Source organism: Anomaloglossus baeobatrachus, chromosome 3, assembly GCF_048569485.1.
Source record: "Anomaloglossus baeobatrachus isolate aAnoBae1 chromosome 3, aAnoBae1.hap1, whole genome shotgun sequence".
In the NCBI taxonomy this organism is placed as follows: Eukaryota; Metazoa; Chordata; class Amphibia; order Anura; family Aromobatidae; genus Anomaloglossus; species Anomaloglossus baeobatrachus.
Genome location: NC_134355.1, coordinates 521,045,282 through 521,064,835, shown reverse-complemented (window position 1 = coordinate 521,064,835; position 19,554 = coordinate 521,045,282). Strand labels below are relative to the sequence as shown.

At 48.1% G+C, this 19,554-nt stretch overlaps 1 protein-coding gene across 1 annotated transcript in view; it reads right to left on the bottom strand.

Annotated features, from left to right (window-relative positions):
* Positions 1-19,130, bottom strand: part of CLRN1 (clarin 1) — a 53,723-nt gene extending 34,593 nt beyond the window's left edge. Inside the window, exon 1 of the mRNA XM_075340755.1 lies at positions 18,718-19,130. Coding sequence (XP_075196870.1) covers positions 18,718-18,970 — 253 coding nt within the window. The 5' untranslated portion in view covers positions 18,971-19,130. The remainder of the gene's footprint in view (positions 1-18,717) is intronic.
* Between the last annotated feature and the right edge of the window lie 424 nt (positions 19,131-19,554).

The following is a 19,554-nucleotide window of genomic DNA, read 5'->3' as shown; positions in this document are numbered from 1 at the left end:
TTATATTGTGGCGCCCTGGACTACCCAGGTCGTCACAGATAACACACAAACACCCCCACCCCCATTAGACAGGGACACCAGCCAAACACAAAACCCTTGTTGCCTCCCTCCAGTGTCTGATGTCCACACCAGGTGGGACGGAGCCAAGCGGTTGGCCCCACCCACCGAGGAGTTCACAGGCCTGGAGGCGGGAAAAGTGACAGTTTAGTCCAGGAGGTGGAAGTGAGAGGAGTAAACACTTGGGTGTCTGGGTTTGTGGCCCAGGCACTGACAGCAAGGTTGCCAGACGGTGGTGGCCGTCTGCAGGAGTGGTGAAGCAACGCGGAACCGTAGGACTGGGGTCGGGCATTGGCCTGCCGGTACCGACCGGTAAGCGAAGTGAAGCCAGCACACACAGACAGGGCCATCGGACCCCGACCAGGCTTGGAGCTGCCGACAATAGTCAAATCCGAATGTGACCGGAACCCCAGGGGTTTCCTAACAGCAAAAGTCCCGATTGAAGGCAACCGCCCACACCGTGAGGGTATACAGCTACCGCCTAAGGCTAGAGACCCAAGGGCCAGCGCCTGCGGGCAAACGGGCTCCTCCGGTATCCATACACCGGGGAGCGGACTACCGTTGGGGATCCATAGTAGTCAAACGAGAACATCAAGGTGCAGGGAAAGACAGCCGCCATTACCTGTCCGGGGAGAGACACAGCAGCCGTCCATCCAGCCGTTTGGTTTACCGAGGACTTTGTACATTTCTTACTGAGTGAGTACACCCGTGCCATCGGGCACCGCGCCGCGCTGTCCCTGCAACCCTGCACCTCACCAACCCTGCCTCCCCGTCATACCACCGGGCCCCGGGACCACCGACCCCTACCCACGGAGGGGAAAACAACATCCCAGCTGCTCCCTACCATCGCTCCCAGGATCCCCATCACCAGCAGCGGTGGTGCCCATCTTCACCACGACCCGTGGGTGGTGTCACGGACTAAATCCCCCAAACCAACCACCCTTTTCACTCACGGGCGAGGAGCGCCGCTCGAGTCCCCGGATCCGGCCAACCGCTTGAGCCACCGAGCAGCAGCAGCCACAGCAGCACTGGACCCGAGCGTTAACAAGAGCGCAGCAGCGGCGGCGTCCTCCCCGCCCGCGACAACTTGGCGTCACGAACAGGATTGAACCCCTCTATTTACCAGTAGAAGTGCGCCTTGTGATCTCCGCCGGCGGTGTCCGGCCAAAAATTTTGAAGCGCCGCCATCTTGGCGCGAAAATCTCCCGCTCGAGCGTCTTCTCTGAGCAGGGAAGGTGCGAAAGCGAAGCCCCGCCCCCAAAAAACGGAAGTGCTGAAGAGAACCAAGGGGGGGGCGGGTGTGTGTCTGCCTAATGTAGCCGAGGCTATAAAAGCGGGGACGCCAGGACTCTGCAAACATAACCGGTTCCTGGAAGCAGCTTGCAACATGTCCGCACCATCTGAGAAGCCTGAGTCTCCGGAGCCTGCCCCCGGGACAGCGGCTTGGCTGAACACCCAAGTGATGCTGTTGTGCTGCCGTAACCGGGCCCAAGTACGGGACCTGTTAGATCGCTGGGCCGCTGAGATGGAGGAGCTGGCTGCGGTCATGCAGGCGCATGAGATAGAGACCATGTTAGAGGAGCTGGTGAGAGACCCACACCCTTGTGTCCCTAAAGGACCGGCCGCTGCGGCTGAAGGATTCGGTCTACCCCTGGCCCCAGCAGGGCCCGACCCATCGCCTGTGCTGACCGCCCGTACAACCCCGCTCAGACCACCATCCCCGATGGAGGTGGCAGAGTCCGTGTTGCCCCGCCAGGGTCCGGAGGCCCGATAGGAAGCCAGCCAATCAACAGCTGGAGCGGGTGACTTAGAAGAACCGAGGACGGGCCTCCGTACACCGGCTGGCGACGGGTCACCTGCCACTGAGGAGCCACGAGTCTGGGCTCAGCTGGAAACCGTTACCAATCTGCCAGGTCCCACCATTAACCCCCTGGAGTTACATGACAGCGGCTCGGGGGCTGACACGGAGCCTGTCTCGGAGGAGGAGGGAGTCTTCGGCTTGTATGACATGGAGGCCACTTACATCCCTCGGAACGGGAATAATGGATACCGGGCAGCTCTTCCTCGTCGCGCCTGCCGTGCGCTGGAGGGGCTGGAACCCGTGCTTCTTCACCTGGAGCCGGGTGAGGAGTACGGAAGTGAGCAATAGTGGCAGCGGTCCTCCGTTGCAAGCAGTTGTCCCCCGTTGGGACCCTCAGCAGTTTAAGTGAATGACATTAATCAACCGTGACCGTCATCTGATTGACTACCTGATTATTCCGGCCGTTGCTGGCAAGTTGTCCCCGGAGGGACTCTGTGTGTTTGTACCACCTGCATGAGAGACTACTCATGGACATGGCCGAGAACTGGCAGGCCACCCACGAACTGGTAAGCATGTAAATAATTTAATGGGATGGAAGCCGTTGCCGCCTCCGGAGAGGCAGATTGGAGGAAGGGCCCACAGCAGAGCAGGCTGGGGCCCGGCCACCACCAGGACCAGTGGCCATCCTCCGGGGTTCAGGGGTCCCCCTGGACGTGGGGTCCCCTGAAGTGACAGCCGGGTGCGAGTAACCGTACCCGTTTCTGCTCGGGCAGTCTGAACCTGGACTGAGGTCAAGGGGTGCTGCCCACTTCTTAGGGGCAGCATCAGGGCTAGGTTGCTTGGGTGGGAGAGCGGAAGACATCCGTCCGTCCGTCAGTTATTATTAAAAATGTTTTTGTTTATATGTGCAATGTTTAAGTGTTCTCACAAGAAATGCTTACATGTTTAAAATGTTTATATGTTATTTATATTTTTACAGCTTTTGAAAAAAAAAATAAATAAAACCGGTGATGGACGGGCAGCCCGCGGACGGTCTGCATTTCACCAAGGGGGAATGTGGCGCCCTGGACTAGCCAGGTCGTCACAGATAACACACAAACACCCCCACCCCCATTAGACAGGGACACCAGCCAAACACAAAACCCTTGTTGCCTCCCTCCAGTGTCTGATGTCCACACCAGGTGGGGCGGAGCCAAGTGGTTGGCCCCACCCACCGAGGAGTTCACAGGCCTGGAGGCGGGAAAAGTGACAGTTTAGTCCAGGAGGTGGAAGTGAGAGGAGTAAACACTTGGGTGTCTGGGTTTGTGGCCCAGGCACTGACAGCAAGGTTGGCAGACGGTGGTGGCCGTCTGCAGGAGTGGTGAAGCAACGCAGAACCGTAGGACCAGGGTCGGGCGTTTGCCTGCCGGTACCGACCGGGGAGCGAAGTGAAGCCAGCACACACAGGCAGGGCCATCGGACCCCGACCAGGCTTGGAGCCGCCGACAATAGTCAAATCCGAATGTGACCAGAACCCCAGGGGTTTCCTAACAGCAAAAGTCCCGATTGAAGGCAACTGCCCACACCGTGAGGGTATACAGCTACCGCCTAAGGCTAGAGACCCAAGGGCCAGCGCCTGCGGGCAAACGGGCTCCTCCGGTACCCATACACCGAGGAGCGGACTACCGTTGGGGATCCATAGTAGTCAAACGAGAACATCAAGGTGCAGGGAAAGACAGCTGCCATCACCTGTCCGGGGAGAGTCACAGCAGCCGGATGCGGGACCCGTCCATCCAGCCGTTTGGTTTACGAAGGACTTTGTACATTTCTTACTGAGTGAGTACACCCGTGCCATCCAGCACCGCGCCACGCTGTCCCTGCAACCCTGCACCTCACCAACCCTGCCTCCCCGTCACATCATCGGTCCCCGGGACCACCGACCCCTACCCACGGAGGGGGACAACAACATCCCAGCTGCTCCCTACCATCGCTCCCGGGATCCCCGTCACCAGCAGCGGTGGTGCCCATCTTCACCACGACCCGTGGGTGGCGTCACGGACTAAATCCCCCAAACCAACCACCCTTTTCACTCACGGGCGAGGAGCGCCGCTCGAGTCCCCGGATCCGGCCCACCACTCGAGCCACCGAGCAGCAGCCGCAGCAGCGCCGGACCCGAGCGTTAGCGAGAGCGCAGCAGCTGTGCCATCCTCCCCGCCCGCAACAATATGACCGCTGCAGTCAATCACTTAGCTCTGTGGTTCTGCTATTTTAAACTGCACAAGTCACTTTGTACCTAACATAACGAATATTTCTATCTTTTGCACATGTTAATCATTCCCCAGTCCAGCTGACCTATTTCTCACCATAAACGTGGCACTGCTCATTTAGTTGGATTATGAAATATTTTAAAGATTTAGTAACCACTGTCCATCACCATACTGATAGCTCAGCCCACCACTGCCTCCTATTGGATGGCTGAACTGTCCATCACCACACTGACAGCTCAGCACACCCCTGCCTCCAACTGGATTGCTGAACTGTCTATCACCATATTGACAGCTCAGCCCACCCCTGCCTCCTATTGGATGGCTGAAGTGTCCATCACCTTACTGACAGCTAAGCACACCCCTGCCTTCAACTGGATGGCTGGAGTGTCCATCACCATACTGACAGCTCAGCACACCCCTCTGTCCTATTGGATGGCTGAACTGTCCATCACCACACTGACAGCTCAGCACACCCCTGCCTCAAACTGGATGGCTGAACTGTCCATCACCATACTGACAGCTCAGCACACCCCTGCCTCCTATTGGATGGCTGAACTGTCCATCACCATACTGACAGCTCAGCACACCCCTGCCTCCTATTGGATGGCTGAACTGTCCATCACCACACTGACAGCTCAGCACACCCCTGCCTCCAATTGGACGACTGAACTGTCAATCACCCCATCCAAACACACCTTGAGGAATCATGACACTCATAAAGTAGTAGAGGTTTCTGCATTCAAGAAGCTGCTTGCAGCTGATCTAGAGAGTAAAGTGTTAGCTCTAGAGTTCCAAATAAAGAGCTCATCCTCCCCCTCTTTATAACAAGACCTTACACATGCATGTTCTGAACTCTGTCTTTGCCTTTCTTAAAATGCAGATTGTGCACTTCATTTGTATCAGCAATGCTTTTATGCCCTCCATGATTAATACAACTATAACCTCGCACAATGCCTCAAATGAATTCCCTGCTCCTCATACCTCAAATCGGCTACGCACTGCCATAGGGTTTACTGCTGATAAGGCCGTAATTTAGGTTGATGCAATCTAGTCATGCATCCCTCTTAAACTGTCTGCAGTCCAAATTATGAGTCACTCGTGGTAGCATGCATAACCACCTTTCACACACACCAGAGACGTGCTCAGATATGAATAGAAAGTAAGACTGATTTATTTCCGGAAGTTGTACAAATATATATAACCTTATTGGCTAGGTGCCAAGAATACGTAACACGTCTCCTATTGGATAAAGTAGAACAGCTTATTCTGTGATATACAATTTACTGTAATGTGCTTGGTTCCTCATTTATATTAAGCAATGTCAGCATGATTCACTTGTCACAAGAATAGCCCAGACTGTCTGTCTGAGTCTTATGCCAAGAGATATGTGGGGTACAGTTCAAACACCATCTTAAATCCTGTTCTTTATGGATATCTCCATATAATTCTTATATACTTATATACTCATAATCGCATCCCTAACAGTCCCCCCTTTGGAGATAGCCAAAAAGTCTTTCCTTGCTTTTCCAGGTCTATTGATCTGTCCTAATGCTGATGGTTACCTCACTCACATACGAGATAACCCATCCCTTGTGGATGAATCTCCCCACCCAACAGACTATGCATAGGAAGCCAGATCCTGACCGTGTTCTCTAGACTGTCCTCATGGCTATATTCCGCTGGCACACGTTATTCAGGAAGGGGGAACGTGGCAATAGTCCTTTAATGGGCTAATATTTATCAGGGTTGGGTTCACTCAGAGTCTCATGCTCCTCAGTCCTCAGGCGCTGATGGTGGGACATCATCAAAGGTGGGATGCACAGTCGTCTTCTGGTCCACATGCTTAGATATCATCGTCCTGGCACAAAGTATCGGGTAGAAGAGGGAAGACAGCCATCTCCTGGTCTCAGGCAGGTCCGACATCTCTTTGTAGTGGAATGCATGGATCTTCGTCCGAAAGAAAAAGAGTGAGAGAAGAGAGAGAGAAAGAGAGAGAGAAAGATTGAGAAGAGAGGGAGAGAGAGAGGAAAAGAGAAAAGAGAGAGGAAAAGAGTTAGGAAAAGAGGAGAGAGAAAAAGAAAAGAGAGAGAAATCTAGATCTGGTTGGATCTGGAGGAGAAAACTCAAAAACGTGTATAAGGGGCACTTTGCACACTGCGACATCGCAGGTGCGATGTCGGTGGGGTCAAATTGAAAATGACGCACTTCCGGCATCGCATGCGACATCGCAGTGTGTAAAGGCTGGATGATACGATTAACGAGCGCAAAAGCGTCGTAATCGTATCATCGGTGCAGCGTCGGCGTAATCCATGATTACGCTGACGCGACGGTCCGATGTTGTTCCTCGCTCCTGCGGCATCACACATCGCTGTGTGTGAAGTCGCAGGAGCGAGGAACGTCTCCTACCGGCCTCACTGCGGCTTCCGTAGGATATGTGGAAGGAAGGAGGTGGGCAGGATGTTTACATCCTGCTCATCTCCGCCCCTCCGCTCTGATTGGCTGCCTGCCGTGTGACGTCGCAGTGACGCCGCACGACCCGCCCCCTTAACAAGGAGGCGGGTCGCCGGCCACAGGGACGTTACACGGCAGGTGAGTGTGTGTGTGAAGCTGGCGTAGCGATAACTTTTGCTACGCCAGCTATCACCACATATCGCTGCTGCGACGGGGGCGGGCACTATCGCATTCGGCATCGCAGCATCGGCCTGCGATGTCGCAGTGTGCAAAGCCCGCCTTAGGCACATGTTTAAACAAACAACAAGCTTAGTTGAAGTATCTGGGGGTACTTCTAAACAGGATTTCATAGGGTCTCAACCTAGTGGTCCCTGCTGGGGTGTGTCTGACACTGAACAATGCAAGCGAAGACTCTCATGCCCTTGCCTTCTACACTGCCCCATCCTCCCAACCTTCCCTCTATTCTGTGGCTGGTATGGGGTGTGTAGAGTCAGTTCTGTGTCTAAGGCCTGCCATATCTCTTTGGCTGGCAGTGAAAGCAGGTCACTAGCCACTTTCTATGGTCTCCGGGAGCCCACAGCTGCACCCTATCTCAGTCCTCTTCTTCTTCTGGGACTTGCTCTTGTAGGGTCAGGACAACGTTTTCTCAAGACTTTCCATCCTTCCTTTCTTCTTCACATCTGGGTCATTCGAAAAGCACAGATTGACTGACTGTTTCTCTCGTAAATGGTCTTGGGGCTTCTTTGGATGTTCTGTCAGTGAGGGCACTTCTTACTGCTTCCCTTGACTCCTCCAATGTAGGCCTCAACCCTGCTCACCGCGACTCTGTCTGGCAATAGCAAAGCTTCCATCCGTTCTTCTATGGCCTCATGGCGGCGTACAGTTCCATTGGCAGTGATCAAGTCTCTTGTCCTCCACAGAGTAGATGCTGGCTGCCATCTTGCAGGCTTCAGCGAGAGCACATACATCTGCTTCTTCACAGACAGGCATTTGGGTAGCGACTGCTCTATCAGCACAGCGTCTTCTGCCACCAGCACCATACCCATGTGGAACCGTCTTCTTGATGCACATCTTGATCCATCCGCAAAGGGGTTAAGTCAGGGTCCAAAGGTGTATCCGTCACTGTATCGAATCCAGAGTTTCAGCTATGCCAGAGTCGACTACCTCTTCCACCAAGGTGTCAGAGGTGGGACACTCCCCCCTTGGAAGAGGGAGAAGTTCAGCAGGATTAAGGACCGCACACCGGGAGATGGTGACTTTGTCAGGGAGCAGTGATGTCATACGGGCACTGATCTTCAACTGGTGCTTTCGGTAGGTGTTCAATCTGGCTGAGTAGTAGTGTTCAAAGGGCTGCTGTCTTACTCCATGGCAAACAGGTAGAATGACTTCTGGGCTGGAGATGATGTGATGATACTCTTCAGGTGACTGTGACTGTAGCACATCTGTATGTGGGGTGATCTTGTAAGCTGCTAGATTCATCTCCATACGTCTTGCCATTTGAAGGAGGGTGTCCTGGTCTTTACCAGCTGTAGTTTACATGTGGGCTCTCAGAGACCTGATACAAAGGACTATACCCAGGTTTGTAAGAAAGAGCAATGGGTGTAACTTTGGGGTCAGGAGAACACTGAAATTCTAAAAACTAAGATCCCCTAAAACCCCGGGGAAAGAGAAAAGAGCACAAGAGGGTTTGGAAACTACCAAGCAGCACCCCCTGACTACATATACACAACTAGGAAAAAGCAGTGGAGCGTATCTACTCTACCTCTCCTGTGCTGACCCTGTAACTGGGGGCCCTGCACTCTCCCTCATCCCGACGGTAGACCTGATGGTGGTCAGGGCCGAGCCTCCAGCGTATCCCTATCTCCTGTCAGACCCTGCAATAATATCCCCATACCATACCCCACCCAGGGCAGAGTGACAGAAAGAAATCTACATTCAAAACAGAAAATAATGGGGTGGGCTTACGTGGACACAGTGCTCCACAGACAGGTAAAATACACATAGTGTATTCAGTGTCATCTAACCTCCCCCCATTTTGGGAGAATTCTCCATTTCAACATACATACATTCACAGGACACTGAAATAGAAACTAACACTTCCCTTTTTTTTTTTTCCTTTCCTTTTCAACCCTACGGTGTTATACACCAAAAACTGCGTGCATTATACATAAAACATCTTTCAGTGTCACTTGGGTGATAGGGTACACGCACCCTCACTGCAAACCTGGCTCCATTACTGGCCAGAAAGAATCCCCAGCTTTAATGTGGGTGAAAACATCTTTCAGTTGCCCACGTTGGGCGCCAAATGATAAGGCCGTAATTTAGGTTGATGCAATCTAGTCATGCATCCCTCTTAAACTGTCTGCAGTCCAAATTATGAGTCACTCGTGGTAGCATGCATAACCACCTTTCAGACACACCAGAGACGTGCTCAGATATGAATAGAAAGTAAGACTGATTTATTTCCGGAAGTTGTACAAATATATATAACCTTATTGGCTAGGTGCCAAGAATACGTAACACGTCTCCTATTGGATAAAGTAGAACAGCTTATTCTGTGATATACAATTTACTGTAATGTGCTTGGTTCCTCATTTATATTAAGCAATGTCAGCATGATTCACTTGTCACAAGAATAGCCCAGACTGTCTGTCTGAGTCTTATGCCAAGAGATATGTGGGGTACAGTTCAAACACCATCTTAAATCCTGTTCTTTATGGATATCTCCATATAATTCTTATATACTTATATACTCATAATCGCATCCCTAACACTGCTAACCCGCAAAAGATCACCAATTTTATTTTAACAACTAGAATAACAATACAGCGACTCCTTCTTACACAACACACAAAAAATAGAGGCATTCTTTGACTCTTTTCCTTTCCCAGCCCTTAACTCCAGTTTGATTACATTCTTAAATTAAACCATCACCCCCTCTGAGATAGAAAGAGCCATCCAACGACTAAAATTTGATAAAAAAAACAGGCCCAGATGGCTTTTCAGCTCTCTACTATAGGAATTGTGCCTCTTTTCTTGTCCCCCATATAATAAATTATTTTAATTCTCTTAAAGATGGACAAAAATATAGGAGCATCCTTTCTTATGGCAGAGATATCCACGATACCCAACTCAAATTGGTACCACTTATTATGGTCCAATTACTGAGCAATATCTCTGAACAGTATAGATCTCAAACTTTTAGATAAGATCTTTGCTCCAAGTCTAAATACTAGGCTGGGTTCTACTATACCCAAAGACCAAGTAGGGTTTGTCCCTCACAGACAAGCGTCTGATAACATACGAAGGGTTTACCATCTCCTGCATCACTGCAAGCAAAGCAACCATACAGGCATGCAACTTTCATCAGATATCAGTGTGTCGCCCAGGGTTATGGGGTACTTGATCCCGGGTGCTTTATAACTGGGACATGTCACTTTTGTGGCCGTTGCTCGGTCCCGTGCCCTGGGAGCTTTTTAATGGGGAGTATTTACAGGGGACATAAAAGTCATCATTAGTGTGACGCCACCTGCGGGTTGTGGTTAAGATGATGGAACCGCCGCTGCTGAGTTGGTTACCCCTAGGGCTGGTGGTAACGGCAGCTGTGGTGGTAGGCCCTCCGCAGGTAGGGCTGAGCCCAGAGGGATGTATGGTGAGACTTTCGCTGAAGAAGGGAGGCCACACCGGGGGTTGCAGTTTAATAGTTCTTTACTCACAGTTAGGCCCTTGGACGGCTGGTTCAGGTCCCTGTATTTCCAGTGCCAGTTTGATGACTCAGTTGCTCTGTCCCCAGCACCCTCAGTGTGGTTGGGTCCTCGTAGCTTGGAGCTGATTTGGGGCCCGACTGTCCTTTTTAGCAGTCTCCTCCGTATGGTGGACAGTGTTGACCCTGTAGGTCCGGGCCATGTCCCGAACCCTGATCCTTGCTTTATTGCTGGTGCCCCCGGATCTGTGGGTCACTGAGGTCCGTGAAGGTCCCCTCACTGGGCAGGTAATTGCCAGGCCACGTGAAGCTGATAACTGACCTAGGACCCTGTGCTCTGTTGGTGCTCTGGTCCCAGTGGTACTCAGGTGTACCTACCCTGGCAACCACTCTCTTGTGCCCCCGAGTCACCATTTCATGACCCAGCTCTAGGCACGTATTTCCACTTCCCTCTCTACTAATTGACTCTTTTCTGTCCGCTCCCACCAGGCTGTCTAATCCTCTCGACTGGCTCTGCCCTCTAGGTGGCCATCCCTCTGGTATGTGACTATCCAATTACCCCTGGTGTGGAGCGGGAACTGGGATTTTGGTGTGTGCAGGTGTTACTGGCACTGGTGTTCCAGGTCACTGGGGGCAGGCCCTGCATCCTGATGAGGAGGTGTGGCGCCCTGGACAAGCCAGGTCGTCACAGGTACTGCAACAACACACCACGGTTAGGCACATCAGTCACACCTAAATCCTTGTTGCCTCCCTCCAGGGGCTGATGTCCGCACCAGGTGGGAGGAGCCAGGCAGTTGTCCCCACCCACTGAGGAGTTCACGGTCCTGGAGGAGGGAAAAGGAAGGAGTGCTGTTAGGGAGAGTGAAGGAGTAAGTGGCAAGTGAGGAGCAGTCTGACCGTGTCCGGGTACGTGGCCCGGGCACATACAGCAAGGTTGGCAGACTGTGGTGGCCGTTTGCAGGAGGGGCCGATCGACGCGGAACCGTAGGACCGGGGTCGGGCGGTGGCCGCCAGTACCGAACCGGGGAGCGAAGAGAAGCCAGCACCATTCGGCAGCTCCTACGGACTCCGACCAGGCTTGGAGTCGCCGTTAAACCGGTCAAATCCGTTAGCGATGGGAACCTCAGGGGTTTCCCAGCAGCAAAGACCCGATTGAAGGCAACCGTCTAAACCGTGAAGGGAAATACAGTCACCGCCAAGGCTACAATTCCCAGGGCCAGAGCCTGCGGGCAAAAGGAGCTCCTCCGGCGCCTATCCGAGCTGGGGAGCGGGTTACCGGAGGGAAGCCATCGGGGCCGATAACACACTACAGGTGTAGGGAAAGGCAGCCTCCGCCAACCTACTGGGAGTGACTACTGCAGCCGGCTGCGGGACCCGTCCATCCAGCGGTTTGTTTTACCAGAGACTCCGTATACGTTATTGGCTGAGTGAGTACCACTGTGCCGCCTGGCACCGTGCTGCCCCCGCGACCCTGCACCTCACCAACCCCTGCCATCCACATTTCCAGTCACCTCACCGGGCCCCGGGACCACCAAAACCCCCATACCCACGGAAGGGAGAGAAACATCTCGGCTGCTCCCTGTCATCGCTCCCGGGATCCCCGTCCAGAGCAGCGGTGGTGTCCCAACCTCACCACAAACCGTGGGTGGCGTCACGGACCGACTTCTCAAACCCCAAAAACTAACCCCTTTCACTCACGGGCGAGGAGCGCTGCTCGAGTCCCCGGATCCGGCCTACCGCTCGAGCAGCAAGCAGCAGCAGCGCCGGACCCGAGCATGGTGAGCGCAGCGGCCCCCTCCCCGCCCGCGACAGATGCAGTACATAGTAGTGCCCTGAGTGGTTCAGGCGTGCTACATCAGAAAAGCCTTTTTTTCCATGTTGTGGCCTTATTTGCTTGTGGTTGTGCAAAGATGGAAATTCTCTGACCAGCTCTTTGTCTGGATGCTCTGTATAGCTGCCCCTCAGCTTATGTTCGCTATAGTGGTGAACTCTTTTTCCTATTAAAATATATACTCGTTGGGGATACCCCTTCTCACTATTATTACTCCTTGCAATTGAGTCACTCTCAATTCATCTTCGCTTCAACACAGACATTAACCCCTTCTCCTCCGGGCGATTTTCCGTTTTTCATTTTATCCTTCCCTTCTTCCAAGAGAGTACTTTTGAAAGACACCATTCATTCTACCCCATATTGTGCTAGGAAATGGGAAAAAAATTCCAAGTGCGGGGTCAATTGCATATAAAGTGCAATTGCACGATTTTTTTTATTTTTTTATTACCGTGCTCACTATATGGTAAAACTGACCTGGTATTCTCATTCTCCAGGTGACTATGAGTTTGTAGATACCAAACATGTATAGTTTTACCTTTATCTACGTTGTGAAAAAAAATCGAACGTTTGAAAAAAAAAAAAGAATTGCGCTTTTGTAGCCCGTAGCGCTCTCATATTTTAGGATCTGGGACTCAGTGATGGCTTATTTTTTGCATCTTGAGATGGAATTTTTATTATACCATTTTTTCATAGATGCAATGTTTTAATCGTCTGTTATTGTATTTTAATGCAATGTTGCTGCAACCAAAAAAACGTAATTTTGGTGTTTGAATTTTTTTCACGCTACGCCGTTTAATGATTAATTGATTTTATATTTTTATAGATCGGGCATTTCTGAACATGGCGATACTAAATATGTGTATTTTTTAAAATTATTATTGTTTTATTTTCAATGGGGCAAAAGGGGGGGGTGATTTGAACTTGTAGGGTTTTTTATCATAATTTTTAAAACTTTTTTTTAAAATACAGTATTTTATTCATTTTACTAGTCCACCTAGGGGACTTGAATCCTGCAGTGTCCGATTGCTTCTCCTGATCAGAGCGATGCTCTATTTAATGAAAATTTAACTCTAAAAAAATTATAAAAAAAAAAAAACTACACAAGTCACAGAGCTCTGTGATTGGCTGCAGTAGTTATGTGAGTCATCAATGTGCAGTTACTGCTGAAGGCAAAACCCAGAGACTGGAGAAGCGGCAGAATCTGCACTAGACCTAGGGTGTGAGAGTACTATCTGATGATGTCATTATCCATTATAGGAACATTTCGGGGTCCACTTTTCTAAAAGTGGAAAATCCCCTTTAAGTTCACAGTTATTAGTCATCATGCTATTTACTAGTGGGAATAATTACACATTACTATATTAAAATGCTAGATAGCGTGTTGTGCATACAAACCACAGAACGTGAGCATCACATTACCCCAGGCCAGCATATCAGTATAGAGTTACCTAGCATTGCATAACTTCAGGAAACTACTGATACTTAATAAATAATGAATAAAGTCAAGTGTCACAAAAGCGATATTTATCCTTCAGCATTTTTTTTTATTATATATATACACACAGTGCTCAGTATAAATGAGTACACCCCCCAAAAAAGTGAGATTTTAATCAATAATTCACTGAATACAAGAACAATTTACAAAAGTTTGGCAAGACTGTTTCATTAAACATTTTTTTAACCTATAAAATGAAAGTAAGGTTAATAATATAGCTTTCATTACAACATCTTCATTTTCTGTTTTCAAATTAATTGATGTAAAAATAAATACACTCCACATCAAAAACAACTACCTCTAGTATGGCATCCATAATTATTAAGGACAGCACCAAATCTGCTACACATGGAATGAACAAGTTGGCGGCATCAAGGGGGCTTTACACGCAACGACATCGCTAACGAGATGTTGTTGGGGTCACGGAATTCGTGACGCACATCCGGCCTCAAAATTACTCACCAAATCGTTGATCATTGACGCGTTGTTCTAATCTCAAATATCGTTGCTGTCGCAGGACGCAGGTTGTTCGTCATTCCTGCGGCAGCACACAACGCTATGTGTGACACCGCAGGAATGAGGAACAACATTGTACCTGCGGCCGCCAGCAATGAGGGAGGAAGGAGGTGGGCAGGATGTTCTGGCCGCTCTTCGCCGCCCCTCCGCTTCTATTGGGCGGCCGCTTAGTGACGCCGCTGTGACGCCGAACTAACCTCCCCATTAGAAAGGAGGCGATTCGCCGGCCTCAGCGACGTCACTAGGTAGGTAAGTATGTGTGACGGGGACTAACGATGTTGTGCGCCACAGGTAGCGATTTGCCCGTGACGCACAACCGACGGGGACGGGTGCTTTCACCAGCGACATCGCTAGCGATGTCGCTGTGTGTAAAATGGCCTTAAGACAACATCGATTTTTTTTCCATTCTTCAAAAACAACCTCTTTTATTGCCTGAATGGAGAGTGGTGCTCAGCTTGCTGCTTCTGAATTCCCCATACTTGTTTTGGTTGGTTTCAGATCAGGAGACATACTTTGGTCACTAAATCACTTTTTCCCTGTTCTTTAGAAATGTAACAGATGTGTTTTGGGTCATTGTTATGTTGGAAAAGTACACGTCTACCAAAGGCGCGGAGTGATGGTGGCATCTTCTCTTTCAATATAGTGCAGTACATTTGTGAATTCATCATACCATCAATAAAATGTAGCTCCTCAACACTAAAGGCTGCTTTACACCAGACAATCTATCGTGCGATAGATCGTCGGGGTCACGGTTTTTGTGACGCACATCCGGCATCGCTGGCGATGCCGGCCTGTGTGACACCTCCTAGCGACGCAGTATCGCTCACAAATCGTGAGTCGTGTACTGGCCGCTAGGTTCCATAATATTGTTTAATTTAGTTGTTCATCATTTCCGTGGTAGCACGCGCCGCTCCGTGTGACACCCTGGGAACGATGAACAGCAGCTCACCTGCGTCACGCGGCCGCCGCCGGCTATGTGAAGGAAGGAGGTGGGCGGGATGTTTATGTACCGCTCATCTCCGCCCCTCCGCTTCCATTGGCCGGCGGCTGAATGTCCCTCCCACTCCAGGAAGTAGACGTTCGCCGCCCACAGCGTGGTCGCACGAAAGGTAAGTACGTGTGACGGGGGCTACCGACTTTGTGCGACACGGGCAGCGATTTGCCCGTGACGCATAAAGGACGGGGGCGGGTACGATCGATTGTGAAATTGCACAATCAGTCGTACCGTGTAAAGCAGCCTTAACACTACTCATACAGCCCCACTGCTACCTTTCATGTTTCATTGTAGGCACCATTAATTTTTCTAAATACGGGAAGCACAAAATGACCTTATTCTCAGATATATAAACAATTTTTCATAGAACAAGCTGTAAGTTCAGACAAGTGTGTGAAAAATTATTCAATTTTCATCCACTATTTTCATTTATATTGTCATGTGTATTCCATCCATGTGTCATTTGTCAAATTTTGACATCTGTATTTATCTCAACAGTTTAAAATGTACATGATAAGATACAATTTCCTAGGTTCCTAATGGCAATGAATCTATTGAATAAAGCTATCTGAAATATAACAGTGCATACTGCAAATATTTTTCTCACTGACATTAGATCTGTGGGAATCAACTGCCATCTGAACAGCATTATTGAAGTACATTGGTCAGTGTGCGGTCGATATGTTAGCCAACTTTAAAATAGACAGCCCATGTCTGTACAATGCTCTCATCTGTATGAGGCATAAGAATGCCTTTCAAAAAAGTAATAATTGTAAAATGTAACAATTGCTAAATGAGCTGTCACAACTGGTCACTTAATGAGGATGTCCACTACTTAGACAACCACTGCTCATTCCCCATATTTGCCCCTGTAAAAATAAATAAATGCCAGGCGTCTCTCTCCCCACCTTTGGACATTTCAGTAAGATATGGGCGCTGCACTGACTTCCTGCTCAAATGTCTGAAGATGGGGTGAAGGAAGCCGGCACTGATTGGACTCGCATGTCATAACAATGGCACGTAGGCCCCAAGAACGTGACTTTAGACATTGCTGGAACCGTTGCCGGACCGTAGCTGAGTATAGGGTTATTTATTTTATGGGGATGAACATGGGGAATGAGTAGGGGTTGTCCAAGTAGAAGACAACCCCTATAATCAATTAATTAGCTTAATCAATTGAGAAACAAAATAAAAACAGCATATATTCACCTCCCTCGGTGCCAGTATTCTAGTGATGTCTGCGTCTTGTTCCCTGAGAATGAGATGAGATTGTTCGGTCACATGCATGCTGCAGCCAATGGACAGTCACTTTGTGGCTACAGACCTTACTATTTAGTCAGAGAGGAGGTCCGCCCTGACGGGATATTGATATGGCAAACAGCAGCCTCTCATTGACCACACCAGGCACGTGATCCCACACTGTTATGTCACCCTTTGAGAATAGCGGCGACAACATTGCTGCAATGCTCCCACTGTGGAGGGAGAGTATACAATGTTTTTTATTTTAATTAGGGTCCTCAAATGACTAAGCACTGGGTGTCAACTAGTGACAATCCCTTCAACATTTCCAATCAAAATACCATGTGTTTAAAATACTTTTTCAAGATGCGTGTATCTTGTGATCAAGAAACTTTTTATGTGTTTTTCTGGTTTCAGTAATTGAATGGTTTGGAGTATTTTTTGTACATGTATTTCCAAAAATGCACATTCAATAAACAAATCTTTATAAATATGTGTGGTTTTCTCAATATAGTTTTTGAAACATTCTGAAAAATAACTGGGTCAAGATGAGCTTGTCAAAAAAATCAGCCAATTGTCATCCAGAAAAAAAGAAGATTGTTATCCACATTGCCATCCGTGTGCCATCCGTGTGTCTTCTGTATATCTGCTTTTTCCATCCATATGACATCAGTATGACATCCATTTTTATACATCAGCAGTTTTAAAAAATTACAAGACCAAATACAGTTTGTTATGTTACGAATGTCAAAGTATCTGTAAATATCGGATGCCATACAGATGATCCGAACCTCATTGGTATCATTTTTGTCGCACACCTATAGACTTGTGTAGGGACGTTTTATCTTCAGCACATGGGAAAAAATCTGTCATCTGAACCATCATATTCAATAACATCAGTTCATTTGGTCTCCGATTATAACACGAGCTGCGCACATACTTATAATACTCTCATCTAAACGAGACCGGACCCGTCCGCACCATGTGAACTCATGTTCAATTATCTCCCAAATAATTGGACTGGCTGTATATTACTCCGACAGGCACAAGTGAAGGAAATATTTAGTACACCTGTCATACTCATGAATTATTTAGCTTGGGTTAACACAGCAAGTAAAAAACTAACTACATTTTTTTTCTTTACAAAAACATCCCTTTAATCACATTTCTTTATCGATGAACATATTTTTTTTATAAGACATATTTTTTACATGCTTTTTGGCCACCAAATAACCCCAACTTGTCCGCGCCATGTGAACCAGTCTTGTGGCATAACCTTGTAATCTACCATTACTCCTCATTGCCTTGCTCCAGGTGATGTTCCTCAATAATTTTTGGTCACATTTATGACATTCTAGTGAACATGACAAAATCTTCTCAGTAAAAACTGACAAATTTCAATATTTGTGAAAACATCAGATGTGATAAAACCAGTCCTATTGCTAGAAATTCTGCCAGTGAAAGAAAACTTTTCTGTAGATTGTTGTCACAATGAATAAGATAACTTGAAAAATACAGGCAGGCACTCCCAATACTGCGGTGCACGTATCGCTGGATGGTCTCCACAACTTAAATAAATAATAGGGATCGACACTCGTAGCTTTTTCCTTCAATTCTTCTTTTCTTTAGATCACAGTGCATAAAACACCAAATAGTGTGACGCGTTTCGGTCAAAGGGATAACATGACCTTTCTCAAACACAGCTGAGTTTGAAAAAGGTCATGTTATCCCTTTCACCGAAACGCGTCACACTATTTGGTAGATTTATGCACTATGATCTAAATAAAGAAAAGAAGAATTGAAGGAAAAATCTACGAGTGCCGAATGAATGAGATAAAAGACGGCATTCCTGATTCTTAATTTACAAACATTATTGATCGTGGTTTATGGCAATGAAAAATTTTGCGTAAATCGAGGTTGCCATGAGTCTTTCATCTTAACCTATGGAAGAAAAAGTCTTAAGTGACCATTTGTCAATCACAAAGTTTTCTCAAGCCACTGACTATTTCACTTACTATCCATTGTGTAGCCCAAACTAAAACCAAAAAAAATAAAGCCTATAATTTCAGGAGATGCCACAACTGGGCAAGTACCATCCACACAAAAATATAAGCCTAAACCCAGACACAGATATAAATGCATTTTCCTGAATAGCCGTATTGATGCAATTTACAGATTTATGGAGGATTATGCATGTATATACCATAGCTATGCATCATCCAGGGAAAAATCACATGGTACCACTAATCCCCACAGCTGTGGTCCTTGATATCAACATTTGGGTGCTACATTATATTAATATATTGTCCTTATCATAGTATAATGTAGACATTCTCCAATAGTTACAAATAAGAAAAAATTAAATATACACAATATGTACTTACAAGAAAATGTAGTGGGTCTCCCACCAAGTCCGCACTGCTTTACTCGTTGCCCATAGAACAGGCCATACTGGATCTCCCCAATAAACTTCTGCAGCTCGTCCCCTGTAGCATTGACTAGCAGGGCTCCAGTCTTACACAATACTGTTCCCTTTACCCATAGCTGAATTCCTAGTGCAGCGGCGATTGCCAGGGCACAGGCAAAGCTCAGTGTACCAGCCACACAAAAGAGAACTTTCTTCTGCAATTTAGGCATGATTGCACCCAAAGTCTACAGTTATCCTAAATACAATTAGCACTTCAGTGCAAAGAGGAATTTACCCAAGATACAAAGCCATAGGTCAAGGAAAGCGGAATATTCTCAGTAGGATCTATCTGTGGACATCTGAGCAGGCATAGAGAACAAAGTGCTATTCCTTATTTCTTCCCTTTGACTTGATGACTCGGGCAGCAGATGGAAGCTTTGTGTAACCCGATAGATGCTTCCACTCTAAGGATATGCATTCTGCCTGATTGGTGGAGATGAAATTCCAGAAACGGGCAACATTCCCATTTTCATGTCTATTGGAAAATGGACAAATCATCCAGTTGTGTCCCAGGTGATCTGTAAATCTTCATAGAAATGATCCCGTACACACTCATCTCAGGTTTACAATATTTGCAGCCTCAAGCTTGTCCACATTGTGTAGTGTCTTCATCAACACTGCACAATATGTCATGGCTTAATTATCTTGTTTCACATCGACATCAATAACCTTTTTGTTCCACAGCTGCTTACATTTCTATTTACTTCTAAAATGAAAACTGCATTGAAGAATCCTGTTTATATCCCATGTGAAC